General features: G+C 40.2%; 2 protein-coding genes across 2 annotated transcripts in view; one reads left to right on the top strand and one right to left on the bottom strand.

The window, feature by feature from the left end:
- Positions 1-1,124: 1,124 nt before the first annotated feature.
- On the bottom strand, positions 1,125-11,787 carry RBM11 (RNA binding motif protein 11). Its single transcript, XM_081088350.1, has 5 exons — positions 11,631-11,787; positions 7,282-7,444; positions 5,862-5,934; positions 4,667-4,763; positions 1,125-2,712 (listed from the first exon to the last, which is right to left on the bottom strand). Exons 1-5 carry the CDS (start codon positions 11,724-11,726, stop codon positions 2,425-2,427), a joined length of 717 nt encoding a protein of 238 aa, XP_080944476.1. The 5' UTR covers positions 11,727-11,787; the 3' UTR covers positions 1,125-2,424.
- A 4,239-nt stretch (positions 11,788-16,026) lies between these two features.
- The window catches only part of LIPI (lipase I), a gene marked incomplete at both ends in the record, with an annotated part of 77,147 nt that continues 66,501 nt past the window's right edge, over positions 16,027-26,672 (top strand). The window contains one exon of the mRNA XM_081087412.1: positions 16,027-16,072. Coding sequence (XP_080943538.1) covers positions 16,027-16,072 — 46 coding nt within the window. The remainder of the gene's footprint in view (positions 16,073-26,672) is intronic.

Here is a 26,672-nt window from a genome sequence, read left to right as displayed (position 1 = left end):
TGTTTCATCTAACAACTGAAGTGGAATGTATACATACTCAAAAATAAATAGATTTTGAGAGTGGAGACTTAAAAATGGAAAAACAAAACACTCTAAGGCAAATAATTTAAATTTTAACTAAAAAATAGTATTGGGAAAATAGATAATTTAAAATTACATAGGATTGTAGATACTATTAACATTTTAAGAGACGTTTTATATTTTCTAATGAAAGACACTAGGTAAAGAGGTGAATTTGCTTTCTGGTTGTTTCTTATTGGCTGACTTGCTGAAGTTGCTATTAATTCCTGCCTGAAAGAAGATGCAAGAATTCCTTGGAGTTCTGAGATTTTAGTTCCTGTAACAGTATTTCAAGATAATTTTCTTACAAATATGCTACTCTTATCTGTTAAGAGACATTTCTCCTGTAAATTTCCCCTACAATGCCAAACACACTAAAATAATTTAGGGCTAAGGTTTTTTTTCCCTATTTACATAGAAATATATTTTCCCTTTGGCATATTCTAAATTGCAAAAAACGTGAGCTTAAAAAGGAAAAAAAAAGTTGGTTTTTTATGTTTGTTTGTTTTTTAGTGTGAATAGTTAGGAACATGAAAGTATACGGGCCAACCTACAATAAGCAGAATTTAGTTTTTCATGTGGACCAGATGGAAATAGACTACTATTCAGATTTAAAACAAGCCTAATATAAGGCATTGTATACTTATAACTAAAAGTTAAATTCAGTTACTCACTTTGCTAAAACATCTTTATTATTTTAAATAATAAAGATCTATAAAATACTATTCAACATGAAAAAGAACTATCCAAGCATGGCTTTTCCTACTGAAATGGGTGGGGACCTCCCAATGATTCTTTCAATTAGCTTTAATAAAAAAATATTTTCATTGTTTTAGTTTATGGTGAGCAAAAACGTGAAAAAAAATGTCCAAATAAACCATTAATTTTACGTTAAATAAACAAGCCAGAAATAGGGAACTTGATTTGAAAATAAATATTAAATATCATACATTAATGAAATAGTCTATTATTATCAAGATTTACTTGTTAAATATACCCTCTTAAACCCAGTTGGTAAAAGAAGCTGATGATAAATTCAGACATAGCCAACTCATTTTCATGAAATATAATAAGTGAGAAGAGGCAGATGTTCATATTTATATACAGCTGTATAAAACGGGAATGATGCAAAAAATAGCTCCATATTAATCATTTTTCCTTAGGTATCACTGCCATATATCCTCATTTTATGAAATACAGTAAACCTGCAGGAGCATAAGGCTGAGAAATGTCATACTGACAAATAAAAAAATGATATTAGCAAAGGAAACTAAAGCTTGCTTATTCCATTTTTGTTAGGAACAACAACATGTAACTCTTAAATATGTGTACTAGTTTCACTCAGAAAAATCTACCATTCCATATAGACAACACTCTAGGAAAGCATGGTGCCTTATCCATAAGTGGCTTTTGATTGACATTTAGTGAAATTTCATTATCATTATTAAAATATATCACTCAAAAGTATATTTCTTGTTGACAATGTGTTAGCAATACCATTACCAAAGCAAGAAGTAGTATATTATCTTTAAATTTTTGTAATTGAAAACAAAATTTCAATAGCAAATCAGATGCCATATTATCCATACTAATAAAAGGGTAATATGCTAATTAGACCAGGAGACCTTCCGGACATCCTTCCAGACAAAGCCATGGTGTCAGGGCCGAGGCAGAGGTGGTTAGGGGTGACCAGGCCAGGAGGGGAGGGCAGTTGGGGATTATCAGGCTGGTGGTGGGGGACAGTTGGGGGTGAACAGGCTGGCAGGGGGACCAGCTGGGGGTGAACAGGCTGGCGGGGGGGGTGCGAAGTTGGGTGCAAGCAGGCCGGCAAGGGGGGCAGCTGGGGTCAATCAGGCCAGCAGGGGGGGCAGTTGGGGGCGATCAGGCTAGCAGGGGGGCAGTTGGGGACATGAGGCCGGTAGGGGAGGGCAGTTGGGGGCCATAAGGCCGGCAGGGGAGGGCAGTTGGGGACATGAGGCCGGCAGGGAAAAGCAGTTGGGGGCGATCAGGCCAGCGGGGGGGGGGGGGGCAGGGCAGTTGGGGGTGAGGCCAGCAGAGTGGTTAGGGGCGATCAGGCAGGTAGGTAGGTGAGTGGTTAAGAGCCAGCAGTCCCGGATTGCAAGAGGGATGTCCGACTGCCGGTTTACGCCTGAGGGGTTCTAGATTGGAGGCCGGGCTATGAGACATTCCCCCGCCGTGCACGAATTTCATGCACTGGGCCACTAGTTATACATATCTAAGAACATAAGAAAGCCATAACATTTGTCACTTGGTAGAATACAGGCTTTTTTTTTTTTTTTTTTTTTGTCTTTTTCCTTTTAAAAGCATCAAGACCAGTGAAGATAAATTAATTTGAAGGTACTACTAATATCTTTTCTTCTTCTTACACTTTCGGAACTTTTTGCTATATTCACTTTCTCTAATGTTTTCTGTGCTACTATCACTATCACTAGTTTGTTTTTGCCTCTTTCGTTTATTAATTTGGTAAAGGTCAGGATCATGTGGTTGTTGGTGAGTCCATTCATATGAGCTGGGTCCCGCTTCTAGATGTGGAACATGGTTTAGTGAAGGAGGCATAGCTGTGTTCTTAGGAAGTGGTGCTGTCATCTCACAGTAAGGAAGCTGCAGCGCTGGATTACATGCGTGCCACTGCTGTGGAAAAAAAACATTCATTTATCAAAACATGACCAAAATGTTTAAAAAGTTTACAGTTTACATGCATTATACAAATAACTACCAGAAAATCCAACTGTGTATTAGTATAAGAAAGGCCATGATTTTGTAAAGTAGAGATGTGGTAGTTTCCTTAAATAGTTAACAAAGATTCAAGTAGTATACAGCTTACTACAGTACAACCTAGTGCTGTCCTATAGAAATAAAATGCAAGCTAAGTATGTAGTTTTAAATCTTCAAGTAGGCACAATAAAATATATATATATATATACATATATATATATATATGTATATATATATAACAAGTGCAATAAATAATGCATTTTATTTATCTCAGAATATCCAAAATATTATCATTTCAACATGTAACCAATAAAAAATTATGAGATATTCTACTTTCTTTTTTCATATTAAGTCTTCAAAATCTGGTATACATTTTATACTTACCATATATCTCAATTCCGATGATAAATTTTCATAGAAAATACTTGATCTAAATTTAGGTTACATAAAATGTACATTTGAGAAAGTAGATACACATATCAAAGGTCTTTCAAATATAAGTAAAAGTTTTCCAGTAACTGAATTAATAACATTTTAAATTTTATATTGGTTACAGTATAAATAACATGGTGATACAGTTTTTGGTCTCACATGTGGCTAATAGCCACCATATTGTATAGCACAGTTGTCAATAGTTATGATATACCCTTCTTTCTTTTTTTGAAGTAATTTTTAACTCAAATTTCTAACTATTCAAAGTACATTAAAGATTAATAGAGATAACATGAGAGTGAGTAAGTGTATGTGTATGTTTTTCTCAGATCTACCAAAGATTAAAAATGCTGGGGAAAAGATATTGACAGCTTCAGATGAGAACTGGTATTTACAAGTAACTCACTATAGCTAAGAAAAATTATTTCCAAAAGTTAAATTACCAATTTTCCTTTTTCACAAAAGTGAGAACAGCTGTTTTAAAATCTGAAGCTCACATGTATGCTGGATGTTTGTAAAAACCCCACCCTGTCAATAAGAATACCTGTGTTATAGTCCCACATCTGTCAGTAACAAGTACAATCTTGGGCTTGTTAATCAATATTCTTGGACCTCAATTTTATTATGTATAAAATTATGAGCTGGAAAACAAGTAATTTCCCAAGTTCCCCTATAATAATAAAGATCATAATTAAGATTTCTAAGCCAAAACCATATTTTTGAGAGTCTTTGGAAATAATGTAGTTTATTACATTAAAAATCTTTGCCTCTAGTTAAAAAAAATATTCTTAAATTAATCCAAGTCCAAAAGCAATAGATTTGTGATTAATGTTTACATTATGTAAAAACAATTCACCAAATAAAATAATTCAATTCCAAAAAAATATATTTTAAAACAGCCATTTAAGCCCTAGCCGGTTTGGCTCAGTGGACAGAGCGTCAGCATGCAGAACAAAGGATCCCAAGTTCAATTTTGATCAAGGGCACGTATCTTGGTTGTAAGGTCCTCCCCGGCCTGGTTGGGGCTCATGCGGGAGGCAACCAATCTCTGTTTCTCTCACATGGATGCTTCTCTCTGTCTTTCTCTCTCTCTTTTACTTTCCCTAAAAATCAATGTAAAAATATCCTCAGGTGAGGATTAACAAACAAAACAAAACAAAACAAAAACGTCACTTAAATGACAACTCCACTCAAATTTTACTCGGACCACAGTGCATTATCATTTCCATCCACTCTTCTGGCTGTTTGCTGAGGTAGGTACTATGTTCTGGACTTAAGATGACTGTATTAGAGCCCTCTGCCATTGGGGGAAAGTGTTCTGGGAAGCTGCTGACTTTGTCCCAAGATTAGATTTGAGCACTGTAAGCTCCAAATAGTTTTCATATTCTTCACAATTTGCACCACATTATATATTGAACGAAAGGCATATCAAACTTACCATCTTCTGAAAGAAAAAATATTCTTGAGGTAAAGCTGCATTATTAGTTGGAAAGAACTGCATGGGAAAGAAAGAACTGCCCATGGCTTCTTCATTTCTTTGGAAAGGTAAAAGAAAATAATAAAAAGTTAAAATTCCTACCCTCAAATGTCGATTTTTCTTAAAAATAAAACCACAGCTCTTTATAATTAAAAAGAGAGAGAGAGAGCGAGCTCCTCTAAGAGAATGTGGTTAAGAACAATTAACTGTAAACATACATACACAAATAATCAGTTAATTAGGTACAGGAGCACCTTAAGTCATATTAATAGCTACATATTGAAATCTCAATATTTAGAGTCACATTTAGCTTTTTGATAGGAAAATAGTAAGCAATGTTAATTTTATAAAGAAAAAGAACACTTAGATATGAAGACAGCAGAGCAAGTCATTAATAATTATCAAGGGTAAATTCAATATTTTACAGATATTGAACAGTCAAAAAAAGGTAGACATTTTTCTCAATTTATTTTTAAATGTATATTTAGTGTTTATATAAATTATGCTCTTTCCTAAATGTACTGATGTTAACATGAACACGTATTTGCTGATTTCTTCTACACATTCATATAGTAATAAAAATTGCTAATTTAAAACTGTGGTGTGTAAAGCTTCATATCAAAGTGTACTATTTTCTTCTATGGAGATGTTCAAAAAATTAAATAACAAAAACTGGCTAGATCTAGAGCTTGTCTTCATTAGTCTACTTGCTCCAGAGTATAGTACAATTTTAATGTTTATACTACTAATCCTTGCAACAGAAAGTATACTTTGGGAAGAGTGCAATTAACACAGGCAGGTCGAGGCAGTCAGATGAATAGGTGTATATCCCAATTGTAAGTGTTGAGAGTAGTACCACAGAAGGCTAACTGATCCATCACAACGAGGCCTTGGATACTTAAATGATTAACAGCTATGAAAAGAACATAATGAACTGTAACGAATATAGAGATATAACTCCCTACACCACATGCTGCTGAAAATAATATGACTGAAGTTAAATGAAAGTATCTTGTCGCTTTTCATGGTTTCAGAAAAAATGAATTCCTTAATTTTATTGTATGCCTAAATGGTAAGGTTTACAATAATCCAAAACATTTCCTGTCACAAGAACATATTTATTTTCTTTACCTTCATGAAAAAATATTTTAATTACCTGTAGCTGTGTGAATTGATCTTAACACAGCTCTCAAAACTTTGATTAGTTGGTTCAGAAGAACGAGAACTCCCTTCAAAAGAAACAGAACAACATGGTGATTACTTCATTGTATAATTTTTTGAGTTCTAACATAAAACCATAAAAACCCTCCAAACCAAAAAGGACATAGTTAAGTAAAAGTCTATACTCATATAAGATACATGAATATGTTATTGGTCTCTCAAGAAATATTTACAGATTGTTTATATTATTATAAATGACTAAATTATAATCAGGCTTTGTCCAAAGCAATGGCTCTACAATAAAATTATATTGACATGGGACCATACAAGATACATGCTGTTTTCCTCTATACACCTGTAAACTAAAAATGGCAACTCATCAGTGTCATTTGCCTCCCATGCATACGGCATGAGTTCTTTAAACTGCACTGACAAAGCCAATGCAACCTTACACAGGATGCTAAGCAGCTGTGCAGGGAAGTGTCAGAACATGATGTCCTGGACCATTCCACCAGCTTTTATTAATTAAAAGCTGGTAGAATGGGACAGTGCTGAGAGCATGATGCAGCCAATTTTCTTTGCAAAGAAATTAACAGAATGAAATGCAAAGAGAAGCACTTTTCCTTTGCAACAAGGCATTGTTTTATTCTTATTCGTTTTTGCATAGGAAGGTAAATAAAAACAAACAAACAAGAGGTATATCAATAAGCCTGAATCATTTAGGGGAGAGAAGCAACGTAAGCATTGCAAGCATTGCCTCTATCAGTCCCTTCAAACATAAAAGGCCTAGAGTATTAGTAGTGTTCTCGGGATATCTAATAAAAGATGATCAGTTCTTGGCATGTGTATAGGAGAAGGCACTCGAGGCTATTCATGTCAGGAAGCTTTCTTCCACCACTATGAAGGATCACTCTGGAGCTGGTTTTGGTCAGTTGCTCTTAAAGGGGCTTAGATCCAGGGCAATATACATAGCATGATTCCCTCCCCTAGTTCCAAGGAGAAGAAGGACTGTTGCCTACTATATCTTCCAAATAGTAGGTATTTTATATCATATATTAGCAATGACAAAAGGATGAGCAAATATTTTTGCTATATAAAAGCTAGAATTGTGTGTCTCCAGTTCATTTAAATTTTGCATAATTTATAATAGCCAATAGCAACTATCATAGATATTTGCTGGCTGATACTAAAATAGAACATTAAAATTTTTAATACAGAAGCAATGCAATAGGGTTGGCAATGTAATTGGCAATACTAACTACTAGTAATTACATGCAATTATGAATTAAACATGTGTTTTGAGAAAATTTAATAGAGACTATGGGAGCACTTTTTTGGTCTTTGCTATATAGAAAACAAAATGCTTACACTTCTGAACTCACCAACAATAATAAAACTCACTTGGATAAACCTACCAAATCGATACTGCACATTAATCGGTCTTCCATATAAACGAATTCCATTCAGCAAAGCTATGGCATAAGACACTGATTCTGGGTGTTTAAAGCAGACAAATCCAAAGGACTTCGGCTTTCCTTCTCTGTCTTTGCATATAGTCACTTTGGTTAATGGCCCAGCCTAGAAAAAACTTAAAAATTATTTTCTCATAAATCTAAAGATGTTTTTCACAAATAACTCACGTACATTTAGTTATAGATTTTAAAAAATCTGTTAGCAATAACAGCTTTATGTAGTTCTGCTAAAAATAGAATTTCCTAACAATTAATATTACACTTCATCACACTTTCTTGGTACTTTCTGGATTATCAAGAAACATTTACGGTGTTAAGAACAGGAAATTGCCCTAACCGGTTTGGCTTAGTGGATAGAGCGTCGGCCCACGGACTCAAGGGTCCCAGGTTCGATTCTGGTCAAGGGCATGTACCTTGGCTGCGGGCACATCCCCAGTGGGGGGCATGCAGGAGGCAGCTGATCAATGTTTCTCGCTCATTGATGTTTCTAACTCTCTATCCCTCTCCCTTCCTCTCTGTAAAAAATCAATAAAACATATATATATATATATATATATATATATATATATGTATGGAAATTATAGGTAATGGGAAATTCTAGGTAATAGGTCCAAATTTTGAAAGGAATACTATAATACCCTTCAATTAGGTTTAATAAAACAATTTAGAGAGCAATTACCAGTGTATAACTAAAAAATGAAATGACAAACCCAATGTTGGTTGAGCTATGACAAAAAACAAAACTGGTAAAAATTTATCACAGCCTAATTTTTTCCTGTAAGAAGTTTTTTCATCAAGAAATGTTTTAATATATAGTGGATTATTTATAATTAGTGAAAAATCAGAAAGGCTCTAAATCCAACTGGAGAATGTTATTCCGTGGTGCATTATTAAAATACTAGAGGCCCGGTGCACAAAATTTGTGCATGGGGGGGCGGGGTGGTCCCTCAGCCTGGCCTGCAATGACGCCAGCGTTCCTTGACCGGCCTCCGGCCCGAGTCCCTTCCCCTCCCCTCAATCCACACAGCCGGGACTCCTTCCCTCCACGCTGCCGGGGCATGGACGCTGGGCTTGTGTTGCCAGGGCAACGCCGCCAGCATCCCACCCCGGCCACTATGGGCACTGCCACCTTTGTCACAGAGTGACGGTTAATTTACACATTACTCTTTTATTAGATAGGATCATATCTGGACATATTCAATATGTGATACTGAACCTGTAATTAGAAATATGGAGTAAAAAAGTGGAGTCAAATATTATAAAACAAATAATTTTATTAGTTATACTAGTAACTAAGAAAAAGTTTGCGTCACCATGGTAATGATCAGAGGAGGGAAATACATAGACAGCTAAGATTTGATAATGAAGGGCTCAAACTTTTAAATTGTACCATAATTAAAACTGATTGCTTTTCTCTGTAGAGATGGATAATTGTAGTAAGAAACTGCTTTTAATCTGAAGAAAAATGTTAATTATCATCTTTCAAATGATGCTGTGTTTTAGGATTCAGTCTTCTTTTCATTCTCTGCTTTCTCATGAACTAGCTTGTCCTCCCTTCTGGCTTCAAGGATCACTTCATCAAAAAATCTATTCTTTTCCTACTGATTTTCTTCTTTTGTGCCTCTTTCTAAGAGACAGTCTCCTGGAGACTTCCATGTGATTGTACTTCAAACTCAACATATTGAAACTTAATTCATTATCTTTCCCCTGGAAATCTATACTCCATTCCTTAGTTAAAAGTACAAAGATATTAAACCTTACTTTCTCACTTCAAAGGATAATCAGAAATTTGAAAGACACTAGTAAAAAGATAAATGCAATTTTAATCAGTACTTTTCTACCACTGGTATTAAATATATGAAATCACAAAGGGACAGAATATCTTAAATGCTTTGAATTTTATAAATTCAAAGATATGCCAAAGCATGTTGAAAGATAAAGTTCAACAAGAGATGTGCTTGTAGCAGCAATCACATTAGCTTAATTTTTTATCGAAATAAAATACATTAATAGTGTTGTAGTTGTCAAGATTTGCTAGGTTGGCTGGGTTGAAGCCTTTCTAAAAGATACCTCACTTTAGCAACTTCTCCTAGAACAGTGATTTGCAACGTTTTTCTTCATAAGACACACATAAACTAATTACTAAAATTGTGCACACACCAAAAAATTATTTTTTAACAATCTGATAAAAAAAATTGTTATAATTTTGATTCATTCACACCAGATGGCTGTTGTTGTGTTGGCTGTTGTCATTATTTTATTTGACAATCGAAGGGGAAAGAAGTCAGTGCCCCTGACTAAATAGTCAGGCACTGCATGTTTTAAAATTCTTGTGGCAGAGGTGGAAAATCGCTGTTCTTGAATAGAAAAGGACGTAGGCAAAATAAAAACATATGCTTGGTTGCCTTATCGTTAGAAAAGATGAATATTTTGTTTGGATAGACATCATAAAAAATGAGACTATTCAGATCCAGTCCTTACTGAGTAGAAATAACATGTGCATGGGGGCCTTCATGCCTATTCCTCCCACCCGCCCTTTGTTTTTGGAGGCTCAACATAAAAAAGCCTTCTGGAGAAAAAGAATGATTAAGTTTCCCAACCCTCCCTTCTCCCTCCCTTTCCTCTCCCTTCCTTCGTTTTTTTTAGAGTGACAAGTTCTAATGATATTGGGGTGGGGGGGGGGTGGGGATAACTATAGGAAAAAGACAAGTATTAGAGCAGATTTTAAAAAGCAAGTTTTAAAAGATGGCAAGTTATTGGAAGGATAGGCTTAAAAGGCGTATACTTCATATTTTTCAAATATTAAAAAGGTTTATGTCCAGGACAGGAAACTGTATTCCTGGAAGGGACTGTCTCTATCAAATTGTATCTACTAGTATAATTAACAGAGGGGAACATTAGTTCAGAGGCAAAGGGCCTTTCAAAAACTAAATGAAGAACCCTTTTCATGGCTGCTACTACCTCATGGAAATTTAGGTTTTGCTATTGTCTCAATGGGAACTCGTCCTTATTCTGACAGGGGAACTCTCTTTCCTGGCTTCTCCTGATGTTAGTATTAGCAGGACTGCCAGCAGTGGCGGCAGCAGCACACAGTGAGTGCCAGGCTCAGTAGTTTTACCCGGATGCACTTATTTAATCTTCACACATCATATCGGAGATACTATTGCGCCCGAGCAACAGTTCAGGAAATCGAGGCACTGAATTTCAGTTACTTGCCCAAGGTGACATTGCTGACGTCAGAACTCACGCTTAAAAAAAAACAACAAACGAAAAACTTGGCTATACTATCCATTCCGCTCTTCTGTAGATTATCCCAAATCCGGGCAATTAATTTTATCTTCCTTTTTTATTTATTTATTTATTTATTTTTTATTTTTTTAATATATTTTATTGACTTTTTACAGAGAGGAAGGGAGAGAGATAGAGAGTTAGAAACATCGATGAGAGAGAAACATCGACCAGCTGCCTCCTGCACATCTCCCACTGGGCAGGTGCCCGCAACCCAGGCACATGCCCCCGACCGGAATCGAACCTGGGACCCTTCAGTCCGCAAGCCGACGCTCTATCCACTGAGCCAAACCGGTTTTGGCATGTCTTCCTTTTTTAAAAGACCAAAGTCTACCTCTTAAACTGTATGCTTAGTACCTCACTTAGTGTTTGCCATGTAATTCTGGGTCTTGAATGAGTATCTCTCTTTCGCAAGTGAGACCCAGGGGTACAGAATAGGAATAGGTGTTTACGGGAGGCAAGAGGCTCAATCCTGGAGGCAGCAGGTCTGGGGTATTTCTGGGTCTTCTGGGCATGAGATAAAAGGAACTGACCAGGGAATTAATTGGTCACAGTCATGGCTTCGCTGAGCAAATCATCTCAAATCTCACTTAACAGACACCTCCACATAACAGGGCCTGCGGATAAAGTAACGGAAGGAGAAACTTCTACACATCTCCTTTCGCAGGAAGTGAGGCGTGAGAACGCTATTTCACCGCCTGGAGCAGTGACAGGGCGGTGCTCGGTCTTCGCGGAGCACCGCGCAGGCCCGCAGCCTCCGCGCAGCCCGAGCCCAGGGCGGAGCCCATCACCGCCCGGCGCGGCGTGGGGCGCACCCAGCGCCGCTTCACCACCCGGCCGCTCACCTGCGGACGCGCGCCGGGCGGAGCCAAAGCAGAGCCCGGGCCAAGACCAGGGTGGAGAGGGCGCTGGGCTCGGGGGGTCCACGCACGCCCGCCTCTGCGGCTGCGCTTCCGACTGCGCGCGCCCCGCCCCCTCCGCCGCCCCTTCCCTACCGACGGTACCTGAAGGAACAGCTCGTAAAGGATTTCTTCCCGCACTCGGGCCTCTAAATTCCCCACAAACACCGTCCTGTCGGCCTCCTCCTGAGCAGGGAACATCCCTCCGGTCCGGGCGGAGGCCTGAGGAGATGCCCACACGCCGCCCTCTTTAGCCTCTTCCCGGCGCGGCCGGGGCAAGGGGCGGGGGCACTAGAGCACCGCGCGGGGGGCGGGGGCGGGGCCTGGCTGGGAAGCCACGCCCCCTCTGCCTGAGGAACCAGCCCACAGCGCGGCGCCCGCCTGGGACTGGCTGGGACGGTGGGGTGTGGGGGAGAATAAGTAAGGCTAGTGTGGAAGGGGCTTTGCCCTGCTGCTTGTGGAGTGCCCGCAATATTTCTGGGAGCAACATTATTCATTGATTCTGGATTTATTCAACTAGCATTTTATATGACCTTTCTATAGAGCTTACCTTATACTGTCAGGCTAATGGGGGGAAATCAATTTCCAAAGAGTAAATGAATCATTAGGATAAAATTCTTTTTTGAAAGAATGAATATGTGCATGTATGCATGGATTTGGCTACAATAGAATACTAAAACTAAAGTTTATTCACCTAGATAGCATTTCCTAGAAAAGTCTGAAAATGGCTGCAGAGGTTTTAGGTGGACACTAGAAAGCATTTGAACTTGAGAAAACAGCCTATACCAAGGAATACTAGAAAAGTGTATATAGCAAGTTTTGTGACTGAAGCCAGAATTCTTGGGGATGGCTGCTGGGCACTGTAACAGGATACAATATTTATACCTTGTATTAGGATTGTACTTTGTATATTGTGTCCCAGTGTGAAGAATTGATTCCTTTGGGACAGCATGGATGGACCTGGAGAATATTATGCTAAGTAAAATAAGCCAGTCTGAGAAAGAATTATCACATGATTTCACTTATTTGTTAAATCTAATGAACAAAATGAATTGATCAATAAGATTAGACCCAAAACGTGAAGGTATGGAACAGACTGACATACCTTGATGTGGGGTTGGGGAAACGAGAAGAGATAAACCAAAGAACTTATATGCGTAGCCCATGGACAGTGGCAATAGGGTGGTGAAGACCTGGGGGGCGGGTGGTAAGGGCTGGAAGGACAGGGGTAAAGGGGGCAAGTGGGAGACATCTGTAATACTATCAACAGTAAAAAATATACATAAAAAACACAAATAGGAATATTTTAAGATGCCAAACTCATTTGTCAAGTAGATAATCAAGAAGAATAAGTTAAGCCTTGGAAAATTATTCCATTCTATTTTTTAAACATATTTTATTGTTTTTTACAGAGAGGAAGGGAGAGAGATAGAGAGTTAGAAACATCGATGAGAGAGAAACATCGATCAGCTGCCTCCTGCACATCTCCTACTGGGGATGTGCCCGCAACCCAGGTACATGCCCTTGACCGGAATCGAACCTGGGACCTTCCAGTCCCCAGGCCGACGCTCTATCCACTGAGCCAAACCAGTTTTTGGCCCATTCTATTTTTTAAGTACCTACTTCATGTAAGTGTGTTATGGTACATGGACTATAGAACACATCTTCAGCATGCTTTCCTTACATCTTTTGCCAGGATTATTTGACATCAGTATTGCAAAAGGAGTGGTCTCCAAACAGTTTTATATAGTAACTAGAGGCCCTGTGCACAGATTTGTGCACTGGTGGGGTCCCTCAGCCTGGCCTGTGGGGATTGGGTGGAAACTGGCTTTCTGACATCCCCCAAGAAGCTCCGGATAGCGAGAGGGTGCAGGCCAGGCCAAGGGACCAGGTCTCCAACATTCCCTATGGGTCCGGGGTGCAGGTGAAGCAGATTCGGGGCCAACAGTGCCCCAGCAGCAACCTAACCCATGGCCAATTCTGCGAGAAATCAGGCTCCCTCCTCTACTGGTTGGAGTGGCTGCCCCCTAGTGGTCATTGTGCATCATAGCTACCGGGCAAATGGTCGAACAGTTGGATGGTTGTTTAGGCTTTTATATATAAAGATTTTGCAAATGTATATTTTATAAGCTGATAAGATACTAGTACTATACTATGTATGTTTTAAAAGTAATATGAATGTATGTTTTTAATGAATGAAATAAAATAAATATAAATGGGGAAATGAAGAATTGATTCCTACTTGAGGAGGATTTTTAAAAGTCTTAAAAAATAATAAACATAATTTAAAGAAAGGGGGAAGAAAATTTAGAATCTCAGTTATTTGGTAAAGCAATTATCTGTTAACTTGGCTTCCTTTCTGAAGATACCATATGTCCACGTAGAAACCTGAAATCATTATGTTAGTGTCATTTAAGTAATCAGGATACCATTTGGCCTTTAGGTAGGCATGGAGAGAATTCACTTTGTTTTGACAAGGCATGCTTTTGCTTGATTGGTGGACCAAAAAATAAAAAAAAAATTAAAAAAAATAATCTCTTCAAATGAAAAGAGACACATCTTTGGAACCCTGATTTCTAATTGAACTTTGACATTACTTAATTTTATGATTTTAGATAAGTAAATTTACTTTTTGGAATTCAAGTTCAATTTCTTAAATTGGATGGACTAATATAATTACTTCATTGAAAAGGTATTTTCTGAGTGCTTGTTATGTGCCAGGCACTGCCTTTAATCCTTGGAAAATACAAGTAAGTATAAAGATCTGCCTTCCTGAAGCTTACCGCATAATGGGAGAGACATACTTAAATACAAAATAGTGTGCCAGCAACTTTACTAATCACCTTCAGTTGATATATCATAATATAAATCCTGTCTGCATTTGTTCTTTCTTTCCTCTGTCATCAACATTGTTATAGTAGGGTAGGAAGGGGTGAAGGAAACTAGCATGTTATAAGTGTATAACAAATATATGTTCATCAAATGAATGCATACTTGCAAGTTCCTATTATGACTGCACCTATTGATTTTTAAAAATTAATTTACCTTATAAATCTTATCCAAACCAACATATTTCCTTATTAACTCCCTTCAGGCACTGCTTATCTGGGAAGTGTATCTTCAGGTTTTATTGTAATCTGGAAAATAATGTGCAAGATTCATATTACCCTGTCACTTCGAAAACACAAAGCAAAAGGATAATTTATGTTAAATAGGAAAGACATATCTTTTAATTTGAGTATATTCTGGTTAAGAAAAATCTCTTTTAGCATGTATGACAATTATGTATTTTTTCTTCCCAGATTTTGAAATGATGTTGTCTATATCTTGGTTAGGAAAGTGCAGTTGATACAGCTAAATAATATGAAAGGACCTAGGTTATTTGGTGGTCTTCAGTGAAATTTTAATGGACACAGACAACAAAGTGGTTAGAGCCGGAGGGAAGGGAGGGCGAGGCCTGGCGGAGAGGGACAAAGTAGGGGCAAAGGGTGGGCAACATCTATAATAATGTCAACAATACAAAACTGTTAATGGTGACACCCTTTTAAAAATGAAGTCTCACAAAATAATGATGAGGCTTCAGCAGCAATTACATTTTTCAATATTTTTAAATGAATAACCCATTCTGTTTGTGAAGCTAATGAAACACCTCCTCAGACTGCAGACTGGTTTCTGTTCATCAATGATATAATTTAAACACTTCTTTTTGTAAAGTATATTTGGAAATTTAAAGACTTAAAAAAAAAACAAGTTTAATTTTGAACTTGTAATGCATGATTTTAGAACAATTCTCTATTTTCCTTGCCTACTGAAGTTCATTGCTGGAAGGAAAATAAGAGAAAAATTAAGTAAATGTGTGAAATAAAACCTATAATAATTGTAAAATATGTTTGCTATACTAAAAAATATTTTACATTTTCAAATTATAGATCTAGAGAGACAGGCTAGCATTTTAACGTTTAAAATAGCCACTGAGTTTGGGTTACATAGTGACAAACATGAAAAAGCCATATTTTATACTTGACAGTTTTATGGATATGAATTTCATTATTGATTTTATGGTGTATAAAGACAAATTAGTTTATAATCAAAAGTAACATAAAACCCAACTTTTTCTGACTCTTTCCATTTCTAGCATTTGTTAACATCACATTGCTCTAGGTTTTCAACAAATATGTTCTTCCTAACCACTTCTGAAATCCTGAGGTTAAGAGGAATAAAGAAAGATATAATTAGGTTTTTCTTTCCCTTAAATCCAACTTGTATGATTGAATGTTTGTGACTTATTACAAAGTCTTTGACTTAAAGTCTTTCTCACAATCACAAGCTAATTGGGTAGAAACAATCTACCTCACCTTTTCAACAAACAGGGTGGAGCAAAGGTCAGGGATCTTTTACATTAAAACCTAGCAGACTGTAACAGTCCTACCAAAGAGAAACCTCACTGACTATCACAATTTCTTTTTTGGTGAATCTAAGTGCTTCTTTTATCAGATTCCAAATGAGAGTGTATATATTTCTCTGTTTGATATGCTGGGCAAGATCTGGTAAGAACTTGATAATTTGTATTATCTTTAAAACTTGTGTATAAAATAATCAGTTTGTCTGTATTGTGGGATATAGATTGCAGACATGATATGAAAAATATACTGTGATTATGGATACAAATGATATCAAACAGATTACTATGAAGAATATATATAGTGTGTTTTGGTAAAATACATATTTTGTTTTTCCTTTCCAGGTAATAGTAACTAGAAAACCTTTTACAAAAAAGACATAAATAGAGAACAAATAGAAATGTTCAAGAGAAATTAGAATAATTAAATATTTATGTAGGTATATTGTCAACTGCCAAGCAAACAAAGTAAATATACTACAATTTTCCTTTTTTTAAAAAAAAAAATTTATCCTATTATGCTAAAGTAAAACTAAAACTGATCTGTGGTAATAAAACAGAACTTTTTTCTCCTGGTATACTAGTTTATGGTAATAAAGTTTACTATTTTTAATAATATCACTTATTACTTTATGGCAATAAAGTAGAACTACTTGTTCCACTGTATGATAATAAGAAAAGTAAATTTAAAATTCATGATGAATAGTTTTTTGTTGGGATTTTACAAAAGCAGATATTTTTCCCTTTGTTTTGATTTTAAAATTCTTCACTGCATACTTGAATCTCCTTAAAAATATAACCTAAAAATTCAAGTTATTTTTTGTTTCTCTTCCATCAGATATTTCAGCTAATCAGAAATTTTAGAAATGGTTGCTTTTTATATTCTGTGGGGAGGAGGAAACTTTCCTCTACCCTCAAGGTTCTTTCAGCTGATCTGATAATGACATAGGCATGAGACAGAGTAACAAGAGAACATAGCCAAATTTAATACATGCATATGCATGGAACCTTCCTTGCATACATGAGAGATTCAAAGAGCAAAAGAGAAAGCAGTATATATGACATTCTAAGCTAAGGATGAGGTAAGGCACCTTGGGCTTTGGAGGGAGGAAAGCCATTTACAGGATGATAAGAGCAGGTGTTTAGCAATTGGAAGATAGATTTAAAAAATATCTCTAGATAATCTCTTATTATGGGTAAGGCCCTAATTAGAATTTCTCTATATAGTTAAGGGGAGAGGGCAGAAGTTTCCATTAAGCCTATAGCATCTTGATTGTGTTTAGCTCAAGCAATCTGAATACCACAGAATGACATCTGAATCACTCGTCTACACTTCAAAATTCAAATACAGGACTTAAATGGTACTAATATAGAGTTTATCATCAAATTGGAAGTTTCTTGGTAGTATTTTATGTTTCTGTAATGTATAATAGTAGCACCTTTACTTGAAAGTCCGAGAAATATGAAGTCTTAAGCTCCTAAGCTTGTATCATATCAAGATTTATATAATTTTAATATCACAGTTTTTACACCAAATTTATATGGTTGACTTTCTGAGATTATTATTATTTTTGTTACTCGCTAAGCAGTTACCTATATTTTCAATTGGAAAAACTCAGATATAATTACTAAGCGTGTTTCTGACTATTGACTAAAATAGAATAGTAGACCTTTTAGTTATTAATAGGAAATAAGGAAATTAAAATTTCAGTGATTCCCAAAATCACTCTTAACCTATGCAAACTCTTATGCTTCCTCGCATTTTCTTTTTCTTGTTATTGTTGACATTATTACAGATGTCCCCCATTTTCCCCCCTTCACCCTGCCTTCACCACACTGTTGTCTGTGTGTTGGGCATTGCACTACATATATATGTTCTTTGGCAAATCCCTTCATCTTCTTTTATCCAGTCTGCCTTTAAAAAAGGAAAAATATTTTAAAAAACAGATTAGTCAAATGTTTTTTTTTAAAAAATTTCATTTAATAGAATAAAAGGCGAGTGAAGTGGTAACTAAACAAACTGTATATAAATATGTATGAATATACATCAAAATTGTATGCATATGTATATATATTATTAGTATAGTTTCTGATTTATACATATGTTAGGCCTTGAGGGCCAGGCTCTTGAATCTATTCAACTCTGCCATCATAGTATGAAAACAGCCATAGACAATTTGTAAAGAAATGAGTGTGGCTGGGTTTTGAAAAATTTGTATGGATGCTGAAATATGAATTTATTATAATTTTACTTGTAATATTATTTTAATTACCTGAAAATGTAAACACCATTCTTAGCTTGCCAGCCAAATTTGGCCCACAGGCCTACTTAGCCAACTCTTGTGTTTCAGTAAGATGTAAGAAATGTTAAAAATAAATTAATTCATTCTCATTTCACTGTTGAAGAAAGTGAAATTCAGAAAAATAGAGTCATTTTTCTAAGATGGTAGAACTTACAATATGTGATATTGGACATCTAGAATCGTATTTAAAATACAGACTCTCATCTATTGGTGGGAGGTGCAACCCAAGATTTTGGAATTCTAATACAAGGCATGGGAACCACACTTTTAGTAGTGGTAAGAGTTTAGAAATTTGTAGAACCTTATTTCCTAGGCTGTTTGTAGAGCAATGATCTTTTAAAAACTTGTGGAATTCTGAGCCCATTGTCTCAACAAATTCTTCATTGTTTTTCTCTAAAATGCATAAAAATATTTATGATATGACTAGTAATTTATTTCAGTTGATTTACTTGAATCAGATGCCACAAATAACATTAATTTATTAATTTTTAAAATTCATTAATTTACTCTACCAAATTTCTGGAAAATTTGGAAAACGTGAAAGAACATGGGATTGAAGTAGCGGTGGCTTGTTACCCCAGGCCAAATCGTTTAACCTCCCTGCACCTCAGTTTTATTACTTGTAAATGGAAGTAAAATTGTAGTACTCTTTTTTCTGTCCTGTGAAGCTCCAAGGATATAACATAAATATGTGACTTGGTCAATTATAAAGCAGTATAAATTAGGTTAGAATAACCCACTATGTTTTCTTCCATGTCCACGCTCTCTGTTATTCTCTTAATATTCAGGTGTAAGGCGTTGCCACTGTGGCCTGTGGACCACCTGTATCAGGATCTCCTGGATTATGCATTTAAAAATGCAGATGTAGCTTTTAATCCAGAAACTCTGGGGATGGCCCCAGGAAGCTACATTTTCAATGACTTTCCCAGTCACTTTACACTCATTTTTAAACCCATATTTAGGAATTCCTGCTCTAAAGACTTACTTTATTTTACTTGCATAGTCAGCTTCATTTTCAACAGCTTTCCAAACATGTTGCCCAGCTGAATTAGTTACTGATTGAATATTTCGATTTCTTAGGACATGTTAAATAATTATATATATTATTACATGTTAAATAATTATATATATTCTAAGTGCACTTTGATTGCTTCAGAACTAGAAAAGCATGTTTTCACATTATCTGATTTTGTGTTCTGCCACTAGCTTTCCGAGATTTTAAAGTTCTACCTACAGTTTTGCACCTTAACAGGCTTTATGGCCATACAAACCTCTGCTTTTGTAGCATCAAGTCAGTCAATTGCTTGTACCTGGAATTCTGCTGGCCCCAAAAGATTTTCATTTTTACTACACATGAATAAACAACTAAACTAGTGGAATTCTGATAGTCTCATTTATGTTGTTCAACTGTTTACATAAAGACATGTGCCATAAATATGTCCATGCTTTTCAGATCTCACCCAGAGATGTCCTCTTGCTTCTAATTATGTGACCTTGGGCAGGTTGTTTAAGCTCATAAAACCTCACTTGCTTTATATATAAAATGAGGGAAAGGATAGCAAACATAAAGCAGTGCAGTGCCTAACATGGAATGATTGCTAATGATCATATACCATTATTATTGTTGATTGATTGTTACAGCTGTTAGCAAATACATTTTGTTTTCAGAAATGAGGAAAGAGAAGGAAGGAGGTTTTCTTGTGGCTTTTGAGAAGAGTGTGGGGTTTGAGAAGATTAACAGAGGAAGAAGGGTTAAATCTTTCCAGAATGTGTTAAGATTGGTAGCTTTTTTAAAATTTATTAATTTATTTTTAAAATTTTATTTTCTTGTTTAAAGTATTACAAATAGTAGCACATATGTCTCTTTTTTTTCCCCATAGACATTCCCCCGGCCTCCCCTACACCCTGGCACATGCCCTTACCCCACCCCCCAAGTGTCTTGTGTCCATTGGTTATGCTTATATGTATGCATATAAGTCCTTCAGTTGATCTCTTACCCTGCCCCCCCCAACACTCCCCAGCCTTCCCGCTATAATTTGATAATCTGTTCGATGCTTCTCTGCCTCTGTATCTATCTTTTTGTTCATTAGGTTATAATGTTCTTTATTATTTTTAAACTAGAGGCCCGGTGCACAAAAATTTGTGCACTGGCGGGGGGGAGAGTGGGGCTTATCCCTCAGCCCCACTTGTGCCCTCTCACAGTCTGGGACCCCTTGGGAGATAACGACCTGCTGGCTTAGGCCCACTCCCGGGTGGCAGAGGGCAGGCCCAATCCCTAGGTGCTTGCCCTGCAGCTCCTGGTCGGGCTCAGAGCAGGGCCGATTGGGGAGTTGGGGAGCTCCCCCCTGTCACACACAGAGTAGGGCCGATCAGGAGGTTGGGGAGCTCCCCCCTGTAACACACAGAGCAGGGCCGATCAGGGGGTTGCGATGCCACCCTCAGTCACGCTCAGGGTAGGGCCGATTGGGGGGTTGGGGCGCCGCCCCCTGTCACACTCAAGGCAGGGTCGATGGGAAGGTTGCGGCGCCACCCCCTGTCATGCACAGAGCAGGGCGGATCAGGGGGTTGTAGTGCCACCCCTGTCACATACAGAGCCGGCCGATCAGGGGGTTGGGGTGCTGCCCCCTGTCACGCACAGAGCAAGGCCTATTAGGGGGTTGGGGAGCTCCTCCCAGTCATGCACAGAGCAGGGCCGATCAGGGGGTTGGGGCAATCCCAACTGTCACACTCAGGGAAGGGCCGATGGGGAGGTTGGGGCGCCACACCCTGTCACACACAGAGCAGGGCCAATCAGGGGGTTGGGGAGCTCCCCCGTATAAGGCACAGAACAGGGCCGATCAAGGTGTTGGGGCACCTTCCCCTTTCACAAACAGAGCAGGGCAGATAGGGAGGTTGTGGCCCCACCCCCTGACACACACAGAGCCGCAGGGTGATCAGGGAGTTTGGGCACTGCCTCTTATCACGCTGCTCCAGGGGCCAGGAGGCCTCCTTGTTCTGCTGATCCCAGTGCTAGGAGGCCTCATGGCTCTGCTGATCCCGGATTCGGGAGGCCTTATGGCTCCGCTGATCCCAGGCCGGGAGGCCTCGCGGCTCCGCTGATCCCGGTACTGGGAGGCATATTCCCCTTTTACTATATAGGATAGAGGCCTGGTGCATGGGTGGGGCTGGCTGGTTTGCCCTGAAGGGTGTCCTGGATCAGAGTAGGGGTCCCGCTTGGGTGCCTGGCCAGCCTGGGTGAGGGGATGATGGCTGTTTGCATCTGGTCACACCCCCTTCAGGGTGGGGTTCCCCACTGGGGTGCCTGGCCAGTCTGGGTAAGGGGCTAAGGGCTGTTTTCAGGCTGGCGGGTGACTGAAGCTCCCAACCTCTCCTTTTTTCCTTTTTTTTAATTCTGGGATTTATTTATCTTCTATGGCTATGACTGGAGCTGAGAGCCTGCTTTAGCTGTGAGACCTCAGCTGCTGAAAGCAGGTTTCTGGGCTTTGTTTACCTTCTGTATTTGAAACTTTGTTGCGACTCCAGCTCTGAGATCCCGGCCAGCTGAAAGCAAGTATCTGGGGTTTTGTTTAGCTTCTGTATTTGCAACAATGTTTCTTAGAGAGCAGTTCAGAGCCCAGCAGTGGCAGGCAGGGAACCTGGCTTCCTCTGTCACTGGAGCAAGCAAGCCTCCTGTTCGCTTCAGTTGCCTGGCTGCCGGCCGCCATCTTGGTTGGCAGTTAATTTGCATATTGGCCTAATTAGCCAATGGGAAGCATGTTGGAGCTACGGTTAATTACCATGTTTCTCTTTTATTAGATAAGACTAGAGGCCCGGTGCACAAAAATTTGTGCACTCGAGGGGGAGGGGGCGTCCCTAAGCCCGGCCTGTGCCCTCTCGCAGTCTGGGACCCCTCGGAGATAACGACCTGCTGGGTTAGGTCTGCTCCGCGTGGCAGAGGGCAGGCCCAATCCCTAGGTGCAGCCCCTGGTCGGGCTCAGAGCAGGGCCAATTGGGGAGTTGGGGAGCCTTCCCCTGTCATGCACAGAGCAGAGCGATCGGGAGGTTTTGATGCCACCCTCAGTCATGCTCAGGGTAGGGCCGATTGGGGGGTTGGGGCACTGTCCCCTGTCACACTCAAGGCAGAGTCGATGGAGGGGTTGCGGTGCCACCCCCTGTTACGCACAGAGCAGGGCCAGTCAGGGGGTTGGGGCACTGCCCCCTGTCACTCACAGAGCAGGGCCCATCAGGGGGCTTGGGGCTCTGTACCCTGTCACGCACAGAGCAGGGCCGATCAGGGCGTTGGGGCGGTGCCCCCTGTCACGCACAGAGCAGGGCCTATCAGGGGGTTGGGGAGCCACCACTCTCATACTCAGGGCAGGGCTGATGGGGAGGTTATAGCTCTACCCCATCACACACAGAGCAGGGCCTTTGGGGGGAGGTTGGGGGGCCGCACCCTGTCACACACAGAGCCGCAGGGTGATCAGGGAGTTGGGGTGCTGCCCCCTGTCATGCTGATCCCGGTGCCGGGAGGCCTCGCGGCTCCACTGATCCTGGTGCTTGGAGGCATATTACCCTTTTACTATATAAGGTAGAGGCCTGGTGCACGGGTGGGGGCCAGCTGGTTTGCCCTGATGGGTGTCCTGGATCAGGGTGGGGGTCCCCACTGGGGTGCCTGGCCAGCCTGGATGAGGGGATGATGGCTGTTTGCAGCTGTTCACACATTCTTCAGGGTGGGGGTCCCCACTGGGGTGCCTGGCCAGCCTGGGTGAGGGACTGAGGGCTGTTTTCAGGCTTGCGGGTGACTGAAGGTCACAACCGCTCCTTTTTTTCTTTTTTTTTTATTCTGGGCCATCTTTAGCTCTGAGGCTCCAGCTCTTAGTCCTCCACTGCTGAAAGCCGGTTTCTGGCCTTTGTTTACCTTCTGTATTTGAAACAATGTTGCGATCCTGCTTGCTGAAGCCGGGCGACTAAAGCTGGTTTCTGGGGTTTTGTTTAGCTTCTATATTTGTAACATAGTTGCTTAGGGTTGCAGCTCAGAGGCCGGCAGCGGCAGGCGAGGAATGTTGGAGTCATCCATCACTGAAGCAAGCAAGCGTCATGTTCGTTTCAAGCTGCCTGGCTGCAGGCCGCCATCTTGGCTGGCAGTTAATTTGCATATCGCCCTGATTAGCCAATGGGAAGGGTAGCAGTCGTACGCCAATTACCATGTTTCTCTTTTATTAGATACCATGAGTGAGATCATGTGGTGTTTTTCTTTCACTTCCTGGCTTATTTCACTTAGCATAATGCTCTCCAGTTCGATCCATGCTGCTACAAATGGTAAGAATTCCTTGATTTTTATAGCAGCATAGTATTCCATTGTGTAGATAAAGCACAGTTTTTAATCCACTCATCTGCCGATGGCATTTAGACTGTTTCCAGATCTTTGCTATTGTAAATTGCGCTGCTATGAACATAGGGGTGCATATATCCTTTCTAATTGGTGTTTCTGTTTTCTTGGGATATATTCCTAGGAGTGGTATTACTGGGTCAAATGGCAGTTCCATCCTATCTAATAATAGACAAACATGGTAATTAACCGTAACTTCGCTACCCTTCCCATTGGCTAATCAGGGTGATATGCAAATTAACCGCCAACGAAGATGGTGGTTAATTTGCATATGTCAGCACAATGCTGAGTGGCGAAAGAGGAAGAAGCCGCCTGCCACCCGGTGATTGGAAACCGAAGTGGCAGCTAAGAGCCCGATGGCAGGGCAAAAGTGGCCCTGCGGCTCAAATGGAAGGAGGCGATGGTGGGGTCCTGCCCCCTGTGCAGCCAGGCCATCCTTTCTGGGCTCCAGCAGAAAGCAGCGAAAGGGGTTTCCCTCCCCGTGTGAGCCCACTCCATGTGCGGCCAGGCCATCGGCACGGAGCTCAGGCTCAACGAGGGGATGGCAGGGGCCCCGCCCCGAGTGCAGCCCGCTATGTGTTCAGCCCTTACTGAGTGCAGCCCCAGCCATCCGTGGGGTTCAAGGGGAACATGGCAATGGCAGCAGCCCCACCCCCTGTCCGCCCCGGCCATGGGCATTGGGCTCAGGAGGCTCCACAGCGGGACTGTGGATTTGGAATGGGCACAAGGCAGACCTCCTGGTCCTTCCCCTCAGTGGCAGGCTCCTATCAATCTTCCATTTCTACTGAAAGGAATGTGGTGCCTCCACTGGGCAGCCTCCTAGGACTCACAGGCTCTGGAGTGGAGACTTCAACAAGGACTTCAGAGCCTTCTCAGGGGAATAGCCACCACCTCCCTACTCCACAGCTGCTTCTGTGTTTGCAAGAAGTGCGCATGCTCCTTTCTGTGACATGGGCAGGGCTAGAGCCTGAGTTGAGCAGTTCTGCCATAGCATAGCAGCTGGACCAGTGCAGGGATGGAGGCAGGGAGGGCGGGGAAGGAGCAAGGGGAAAGCCCTGATTCCCTGCTCCTCCTCCCATAGGTATGGCCCTGGCTGCTGTATGATAAAAAGAGTTGTGTTTTTCTAATTCTGTCTGGTTAAAGGAAACAAGTGTCTGTTGACTTCTGATCTTATTCTCAGAGCTGCCAGTTAATCCCTCTGGATGCATCATATCCAACCTCCATAGGATCCAAGGGGCAGGATCAACCTTCGTTCCATAGTTGAGGAAACTGACCAATAAACACAGGTGTCTCATGCCTCAGTGTTAACTACCACAGAAATCTCTGGGTAATGACTCAGATTCTATATCTAAGGGTATATTTTCTTCTGTTTTCATGTTTAATTCAGCCCCAAGAATCAAATAATACAATAAAGAATAAAATGAGTTCAGAGGGCTCAGCATTGTATTCCCAGGGCCTTTGGTCCCACACAAACCGCAGAGCTCAGTTACCCTGAGATGAAAGGAAAGGAAAGAGAAACATGAAAGGTTTCCCAGCTCAGTCACAGAGACATCTCATAACCACATATTAAGGACAGGACATTAGCTTAGGGGTGGAAAGGACACAAATGGAATAGAAGATGGAGCCACTTGGAGTGAGCAGGCCAGCAGGGGGGCAGTTGGGGGCAAGCAGGCCAGCAGGGAGTGGGGGCAGTTAGGGGCAAGCACGCCAGCAGGGGGGGTAGTTGGGGTGAGCACACTGGTACAGGGGCAGTTGGGGCTGATCAGGCTGGTGGGGGGGCGTTTGGGGGTGAATAGGCTGGTGTCAGGGGGAAGTTGGGGGCAAGCAGGCTGGCAAGCAGAGTGATTAGGGGCAATCAGGCAGGCAGGCAGGTGAGTGGTTAGGAGCCAGCAGTCCCAGATTGTGAGAGGGATGTCTGACTGCTAGTTTAGGCCCGATCGCTGTAAATCTAGGGGTCCCAGATTGGAGAGGGTGCAGGCCGGGCTGAGGGACACTCCCTCCAGCCTCCGAGTGCACAAATTTTTGTGCACTGAGCCACTAGTTTTTAAATATTTGAGGAAATGCCATACTGTTTTCCACAATGGCTGTACCAGTCTGCATGCCCAGCAGCAGTGAAGGAGGGTTCCTTTTTCTCCGCATCCTCTCCAGCACTTGTCGTTTGTTGATTTGTTGATGATAGCCATTCTGACAAGTGTGAGGTGGTATCTCATTGGTGTTTTGATTTGCATCTCTCAGATTATTAGTGACTTTGAGCATGTTTTCATGTGTCTCTTAGCTTTCTGAATATCCTCTTTCGACAAGTGTCTATTTAGGTCCGTTGCCCATTTTTAGAATGGGTTGTTTATCTTTCTTTTGTTAAGTTGTATGAGTTCCCTATAAATATTGGAGATTAAACCTTATTGGTGATAACATTAGCAAATATGTTCTCCCATGCAGTGGGCTTTCTTGTTTTGTTGATGGTTTCTTTTGCTGTGAAGAAGCTTTTTATTTTGATGTAGTCTTATTTGTTTATTTTCTCCTTGGTCTCTCTTGTCCTAGGATCTGTATCTGTGTAGATATTGCTATGACATATGCCTGCAATTTTGCTGCCTATGGAGTCTTGTAGGGTTTTTATGGTTTCACATCTTACATTCAAGTCCTTTAGCCATTTGAGTTTGTTTTTGTGTATGGTATAAGTCGGTGATCTAGTTTCTTTCTTTTTTTTTCTGTTTTTTTCATATATATGACCAAATTTCCCACCACCATTTATTAAAGATTCTGTTTTGACTCCATTGTATGCTCTTATCTCCTTTGTCAAATATTAATTGAGCATAATGGCTTGGTTCAATTTCTGGATCCTCTATATTGTTCCATTGGTCTATATGTCTGTTCTTGTGCCAGTACCAGGCAGTTTTGAGAACTGTGGCTTGGTAATATAGTTTGATGTCTGGTATTGTGATCCCTCCAACTTTGTTCTTCTTTCTCAGAACAGCTGTGGCTATTCGTTTTAGTTTTAGTTTTTTTTTTTTCCAGATGAATTTTTAGAGAGTTTGTTCTAGATCTTTGAAATATGCCATTGGTATTTTAATAGGTATTGC

The sequence above is a fragment of the Myotis nattereri genome (assembly GCF_964212035.1).
Source record: "Myotis nattereri genome assembly, chromosome: 3".
Classification (NCBI taxonomy): Eukaryota; Metazoa; Chordata; class Mammalia; order Chiroptera; family Vespertilionidae; genus Myotis; species Myotis nattereri.
This window is presented reverse-complemented; position numbering and strand designations above follow the sequence as displayed.